Below are 8,594 nucleotides of genomic sequence, written 5' to 3' on the forward strand. Positions count from 1 at the left end.
ATTTTAGAAACCGTATTATGACCATTTACCAACTGTTGAATAAGAAACTATGGAATGCGACCATTTCGATAAAGGTCGCCCGCATTGCACAATTCCATTTTATTTTGTTTACATCTTATACCGCTGTATTTCATGTTTACTTTCGGCAATTTTATGAAGTTAGGAAGACTATTGAAGATCAATGAATGGAAAAGTGAGAAAGAGCATCTAACTTTAACTTAAAAAAATGCCTTTAAAGTTGTTATTAATCAATAAGCGGTAACACAAATACAACGTCAGCATACATCTTTTCCTTAAAAGCATTGATATAGAAATTGTAGAGCATGATTTATTTAAGTAGTTTAAAGGTGGACACTCCACTACATAAAATGCATTATAACTCCTTTTTCCGGGTACGCATAATGCACAGCTTCTAGTCACAATTATCTTCACGACATCGGTAACTCGTTGTAATTACTATAGTGATGTGACCTTAAACGAATCCATAAACGCAAAAACTATCCCGAAGGTCGGTGTAATAGGTGACGGTAAAGTTCGCCCAATTCTAAGCCCAAAGGCGGGGGGGGGGGGCAGTCCTTTTCCCTATACCGGTTATTGTGTCCCAAGAAGTTCTGATATCCGAAACATTACACAGATCGGGTAAGGCCGAGGGTGCTCGGGAATCGAACCCGTATCCTACTGTGAGTACACCAAAGCTCTACCCCTATATTACCGTGTCCCCTTAATTTAATATATAACCAAAATATTTCAAAACCATATTTTGAAATAATTACTGCACGACGAGTAAAGTAATAAGTAATGTAGAGTATAATCCACAGTTAACAAACATATTTTACCCAGCTAACACAAATTAAAAAATAGAATGAAAACGCATTTGAATATGTTTTCATGAATTACATGGGAAGACCTGATGAAGTTTACAATTATCTATTTTTACAAAATGCACTCTAATTACGATCCTACGTTTATTTCATGAAAATTTAAATAAAATATAATTCAAAATTTTACATTTATAGCAAAACAGCAGATTAATTTAAAAAGTAAATTGGAATTCACCCATAGATACCATGTTAAGCATGCAAAAGGGAATTTTGTTTAACCTCAGGATTATTTTTAGAAGAAATACGATAGCCTAAAAGTTAAGGTACCTACTGTGCCAGCATTTGCATTGAAAGCATCAACATAAGCCTATACAATGTCACTAAGAGTTTAGCACAACAATTTTCTCAACATTTCTGAATATTCATCATCTGTTTGTATTCACAACTAAACTTAGATTAAGTGGAAGGCATTACATGATCCCACTAGCATACTATGATAGCATTTTACATAGTATAATAAAATAGCATATCTATTTACTCTGCTTTGACTGGGGTATTATTTTTCTCAACACAGGTGCTCACCGACTTAAATTCATACCTTATTTACACAATATTTGAGCTTGGTTGTTCAATATTTACTATCATCAAAATTTTAAAATAATAGGTCACTATTTTAATTATAAATCTCACTGTAATGAATAATTTATGAATTACCTTAAATTTAATTAAGTCAATTCAATTGCACTATATATACACTGAAAATGTGTAGTAAAAATCTTGCACCCAATTATCAGATATCACCACCATGTGAAATAATTTGATGCATTCATTTGGATAATTTCTGCAACATTATTATTTCATCATACCATAACATACAAATGTGTTTCCAGAGATATTGGATGCTGTATGAATGCTCTTAGACGCTCAAATAATCTGTCGTCATAAAAGAGTAAACATATATAAAAGAAGAAATCCACATCACATAAACGGGAAGACCCCACGAGAAAGACCAAGAGACATGTAAAAGGAAAAATTAAGAAGGATATTAAACAGAAAAGCTATCAGGGGTGAAAAAATTAATACTAAATAGAGAAAAATGGAGGGCTGCAAGAAATCAATCCTAGGATTTGAAACACTGATGACAATAATGATGATTACCAACTCAAGCACGTACCTATTTACTGCCATAAATAAACTACAACACTATCTTTTTATGATAATGACTACAGCTTATGAAACTGGTGAGCACGCATAATTCTTGGAGATGACACCAATTCTATTCTTAGCAAGAATCTCTTCTCTTCTCTAAAATTTCATTGGAATACAATACTTTTTAGAGACTTCAGGCAACTTTCTGATCATATAACCTAAAACAACCACACAGCATAACTAAAAACCAAAAGGTCCTAACAGAGAGTGAGACACTTTTAAGGCTTATTTGGTAGCTAAACCTTAACAATGACTAACAGAGGGCCATAATACTGGCTCTAGGAGTTCTATTATTAGCAGTACACAACTCACCAAAGGCATGTTTTCACCAGACCAGAGAAACTACTACAGAGGCACTGTGATGCTTCTATGCCTCACCAAACACAACACTAAATATCTTCAGATTACAATGAAACATTTTTCAGTGACAGAGACTGCCTACAAGTCTTCATTTTATTCAACACATCAGATAATTCTACCCCTCATACTTGCCCTCCCCCCGAAATATGCCCTCCATCAGTCTTCAACATTCCACAGCCACTCACAATATCCAGCATCCATTTTTCTTGGCTTTCCATGCCACGCAGAATTTCTCTCTTCCCCTACCAGACACTTCTTCATGGCACCGCTTGGAATTTTCCTTTCTATCCTTTATATTTTACCAATTTCTCTCCACACTTCTGAAACCTCGACAGCCTGAAAAACTAACATCACACTCTCATCTCAAAGACTCAAGCCTAGGAACAATAGGACACCTAATTCCAATTTAACATATTCAATATTTTTTTTCTGTATGTCTATGTATTCATCAACTCTCTCACTTTTGTCAAGGATACTTTACTAAACTGGAGTGCTCAAACTGCACCATTTTATGCACTACTTCTTTGAAGCTCCAATTTTTATTCTTATTTCTTGATAACCTTATTAATTTTGTTTTGTTGTAACATGTCCCCATCTCATAAATCACACTTGAGTATTTAATACTCACAGCAAAAACCACAATTCTTGGCTGACTTGCCAGCCTATTCTAGATTTGGTACCACCACAAAATCTAAATAATTAAAAATGGCTCTTCACACAACAAATTCACATACACAACTCAAATTTTATAAGCTTGGGTGCAGAAAAGTATGGGTGATAATGTCCTGTTAATGATGATAACCCTGACTTTCTACTCTTCAGTATATCATGAAAAATCAGGTCAGTGCTAGTTCACACCCAAAAATTGAAAATTTTGTTCTACACACAACTAAGGTGGTACATAGGATCAAAAATAAAAGGATGGAGAGAAAACTGTCATACATTAGATATCTTTTGAGATGTGGGTGAGGAGAAGGATGGATAATGTAACATGGACATATACGGGAATGAGTGAAGAAGTATTAGTCGTCATGGGGTATCTGAGATGGTAATTGGGAGAAATCCAAAGAGGCAGGAAAGCTGGATACAAGGCATTTCAATTGATAATGGAATGTTGAAGACCATGGTAGACATGAGAATGATAGGCAAGTGAGGTAGCAGGGGAGGGAAAAGAATAGAATGGAGCTAGAACATATTTGGAAATGAAGAAGGGTTTACAATATTGCAGTGTAGAATGTCAGGCAGAGTAGGATATATTGCAGAGTATGCTATATTTTCTATCAGGGATCTCACTACTGGCATCATGTGTATTTTTTCCCTTTCTAAACTCAAGACCTCCAGAGTAATAGCATTTGACCATTTCCCACACTTAAATTGATTATCATCTGAATCTCCGAATACTACTTTTTCTTATGTGAAACTAAACTTGGTCATAACATCCTTAACAACTTCAAACATTCCTCCTCAGTTTGAGCACACTCATCCATGACTATCTCAGTCTTCTCAAAAAGATCCACTCAAAGCATTCACTCCACTCTCGTGTTTATGTTTAAGTGAGTCACTTGCATGAAGTAAGAGATATTTCATCAACCCATAACGCCGGAACATTTAATCCAACAAATCAGTCCTTCAAAGAAGCAAAGTTAGTGGGATCCAATGTGCCAAATTACAAGTTCGATAGACCAAGATCCTGCCTTTTGCAGAATGTTCACTAATTTTTCCAATTTACTTTGTCGAACTCATCATGGTACTTTGTTTTAATTAATGCTAATTTTATTGTGTTCTTTATTATTTGATGTTTTAGCATAGATTCAATTTTTTCATTTACTGGAGAGTCGATGATGACTACATAACATTGTTGTTATTACATTTTTGTTTTATTCTAAATTTAATTTCTAGTGTTTCTCTATATTACTGCCTTTATTTTTGTTCTAGTATTCGCAAGGAATACACATACGTTAATAACAACGTAAACACTACATTTTTTTAGTTTAGAAGTATCTACAAATCATAGCTCCCCACAGCAACCTTTTCTTTTTACCACTGCTGGTGAAGAGGGTTTTTGCTACTACGATACTTATCACCCTGGCAAACAAGAGAATAAAAATTGCATCCAGTAAAATATATACACTGTAACTTTGGATTATCGATGCTAATGTATGCATTAAGGTACACGGATAATCCAAAAACACGGATAACCGAAATACGCGGAAAATATGGTCGTAATCGTAATTATGTATTCAATTTGTAGGATTCAAAATAATTTTTACAAACAGGTGACTGGGACTAGGATACAAACTCTCCTTTTATATTACTTGTGATTCATTCGAGTATTTCAGTCATGGAAAGTACATTTTTGGCCGTTTTGTAAGAGTGGAATTATAGTTTTAGAAGAACCAAACTATCATCAAAAGAAAAGCAGAACATAAAATGATAGTCGAAGAATAAATAGAGGCAAAGATAGTTGACACTAATTAATATTTTCCAGGTGATACCGATTAAAATAATGCAGCGTCGGTAATTAATGACTTATTTTTTTCATAGTAAAACTACATGTATTTGCTCGCCTTAAAGGAGAATATTGAATTCCCAGGGCTTTCCCAGGGATTTTTCTCATTACTTCCTGACAGTGCTTTATGTTCCCTATAATTTGTCATTTCTCCGTAAACGCTGCTAATTCTTGCACTACTTCACCGTGTTTTTGCCCTATTCCCTTCTCACCTTAATTTCTTTTCTTTGTACTTTCCTCACCTAATTACGTGTTCACATTATTCCATTTCATTCTTAGGTCTATATTCCCAATAATATCCACTTTAATCGAAGACTTCCTAATCCTTGCCCTGCTTACAATTACTTTGGTTCCATTTGAGGTTTTCAATAGCCTTCTCAAGATATGCCGAACTTGACTCCACTGTATCCTTCTCCTTATCATACAAAGAAATTTCATCAAGTATTCCCTCTATGTTTAATTACGTTTTGTGTGAAGTCTGAATAATCCTGGGTGTCATCGTGTAAGCTGCTTTTGACTTGAGGGCAACAGCTACAACTCCAGCGGAATTGTTGTCAACAGAGTGCATTAAATTCAGAGAAACTCGAGATCATGCGGCCATCATAAACAAAAACTATGAATCTTTTGAGTCATCTCAGTTCGTACATTAATATTCTGACTCCAATTAAGCTTATAATATACAATCAGTATACATATCACATATTCTAGTAAAATATTAAGAATGAACTCTGAGCCTTTATTTTGGTGTCTACTCTCTGAACCGTAAGACTCAAGTGAATAAACATCTTCATAAGATTTAAGTACTATCTAAATAAAAGATTATGACCTTTAAGAAAATTCTCAATTTGTTTCATAGTAGCCTGAGTGTACTTCGTGCATTCCTGAAGGCTCAATACAATTAATATATTATTTTTTCTGACACAATTTCCGCCGTTAAGCAACAATGCATTTCGGGAAAAGGAAAATACCCCACTATTCAACAAATCCACGTTCGGTCTCTAGGGGATGGTGATATTTTGAAATACAGAGCCGTACTTACAAGCATGCTTGTAACAATCAGACAACCGTAGGCATTTCTGGATTTCCAATACTCCTATAATCGGCGTTAACAACAGATAAAAACAAAAAGGAAAAATAGTTAACATAATTGTGTTTGTGGTATCACTCAGTATAGGCTCCCCAATTCTTACTTATCTGCCACCAATGGCACACTTACATTTATAGATTAGGGATAATTTATGGACTCGAACAACATTTACTTTTCGCTGTTTTTTGTCGGTTACAAAGGGGATTCTTGTTTTAAAGGAATCCCAAAATAACTGCGACAACTTTTATTACCACCTTTCTAATTAATTTTTGTGGGCCAATTTTGTACGTCAAGTGGAAGTCAATTTGTTTACAGTCACCGCCCAACTACTAACAGAAAAGAGAGTAGATACACATTTACAGGCCTATATCCTCGCATGTATAAGTACACGTATATATTTCCAATCACTTCAAGGCAAACAATTGAGAAACATCAATGACAAATGTCTCAGTTACCTACATCGAAACAATTAGCAATGGTGGATGACTAGGAAAGATGGTTATTTATGCTCAAACAGCTCTCATATCTACAAGATGCCGGTGTCACAACAAATGCAGACCCCTACTTAAGGAATTGAAGTCGATCCTGATTAATTGCAAGGTGAAAATAAAGCCGCGAAATCACGACCATTATCACTCCCTATCTTTGCCTCTCTTATCTACAATCGACCCCCTCCCTATGAATTCCCTCAGGAAAGGAAAAAGGAACCGTCAATGAGAAATTTTATGAACGCTCCTATTTCTTGACGCAATGGTAACGGCAAAACTAGGGCAGACAGACATATTTTTGGAAAACATTATCTTTAAATAATATCACAGAAGATCAAATGGCGAAATTCCATTGAGTATTCCTTAACACTGTCGAGTGGTTGAGAAATATTCACAGAGGTCAATCTCCAGAGTAATTCTGCTATATCCTACATAAATCTATTGTGCATTAATCCACATGAATTACTTCAAAATATGCCACCCCGTCCTTCAACTTCTTCCCATTAAACCTCTTTATTGTTTTCGAGTACTTCTCCCTGCCCCTACTCAGCAGGTACAACAACTTAGAACAAATCATTTTACTGGACCAGAAACGTCACCATCATCTAGCTCAGAAGTACGATTAACACCGTTTGACATTTTCAGGGAAAGGAAGTACGAGGTAATGCAAGTGTTTTTTCAAAATAATTAATGGCAGGCCGTAATGTCTTTCATTAATATACTTTTCAGGATTATATGCGGGTCAGTTTTATCTGGCTCTTTGACTAATACCTTCAAGAAAATGAATCACTATTAAAAAACACTTCATAAACTTAGACCCATTGCCACAGTTACCAATTGTCGTTTGAAGTGCTTCATCCACATTTCATGAGACCTAGTATTGTCCCCATATAAAAAAACTCGATATTCACTCGCAAAAAAGGCGAAAGTACATATATTTAATCATAATTTTGTTGAAAATGATACCCCGCGTATTTTTGAATGCCTAGAAAAACCGAAAAGAAAGTCATCCTAACTACCTCAATATTAGCGTTCTAATTGAAATTTCACTAATTACAAAATTTGTCAACAGGATGAAAATCTAAAATGAATAATTAAGAAAAATTTCCAATACCGTCTTCATAAAATGTTTCCATTGTCTCACATGCAAATCACTTCAAAAAGGTATATTTCTAGCGCAGTACGCATAATTGTCATTATCCCAAAGTACTTGTAAGACTCCACATAAAAACGTACTGACAATGTATTCATGTCAACTAGTAGACGGGGAAATGATTACGACATTCTTAATTTTTTTTGTAACTGAAAAGTTCAAGTACAATTTGGCAATAAAACTACATAACATTACCGACTAAAACATCTTTCCCATTTCAGTTCTGTGAGAGTCTACGTGACTGAAAAACACAGCCTGCGAGAGTGTATGAATGGGTCAAATATGACTTTAAGAGACGGAGAGGCAACTACGAAAAGGGAAAAGCATAAAAGAATGAATGAAATTCAATGTTTTTGTGTCAACCGCGAGCAATCCCGGACATAAAACTGTGTCAGTTAGCTACGAATTCAGGACACTCCACACACTACTTTCATTTTAGCTCAAGCCCTATAAAGGGTTGACTAAACTATGAAGGGCAGAGGAGCACAACGAAAAATGCATGACATGGAGACAAATCACATTCCATGATACATACCTGAACTTTAGCTACAATGCCTGGGACCAAATTACTCCCTTCCGTTTCGACGTTGAGGTATGTGAATTCCAAATCTGACATGTCTGTATCAATTTTCTCTGACAGTCGCACTGAAAATATATACTTGATATTATCAGCATACTGTAGCACACACGATAAATATTTTTTTTTCACTCGTACACAGTCCACACAACTGTTGACACTAAGCGACTCTAAACCCATCACTTGGACTAGAATGTTATTTTCCCACGCTTTCCACCTAGAATAGCCTCCTTTCACCTGCTAGACGTGAATATCCTTCGTTATTCATTTAGCAGACAGTGCTTCCATCTGGGTATTAAAAACCATACCATAACTGGCGCTCTGTTGATTTCGTGAAGTTCCCACCTGCTTTTCATATCGAATGGGAAAATTCATGTTTAAATAGTGTCG

General features: G+C 35.3%; 1 protein-coding gene across 1 annotated transcript in view; it reads right to left on the reverse strand.

Moving 5' to 3' along the window:
- Positions 1–8,392, reverse strand: part of LOC139685682 (endoribonuclease ZC3H12A-like) — a 104,742-nt gene extending 96,350 nt beyond the window's left edge. The window contains exon 1 of the mRNA XM_071582660.1: positions 8,163–8,392. Within this exon, the coding sequence (XP_071438761.1) occupies positions 8,163–8,384 (222 nt within the window). The 5' untranslated portion in view covers positions 8,385–8,392. The remainder of the gene's footprint in view (positions 1–8,162) is intronic.
- Positions 8,393–8,594: the final 202 nt, after the last annotated feature.

The sequence above is a fragment of the Hetaerina americana genome, unplaced genomic scaffold (genome assembly GCF_022747635.1).
Source record: "Hetaerina americana unplaced genomic scaffold, ioHetAmer1.1.p SCAF_12, whole genome shotgun sequence".
Lineage (NCBI taxonomy): Eukaryota > Metazoa > Arthropoda > Insecta > Odonata > Calopterygidae > Hetaerina > Hetaerina americana.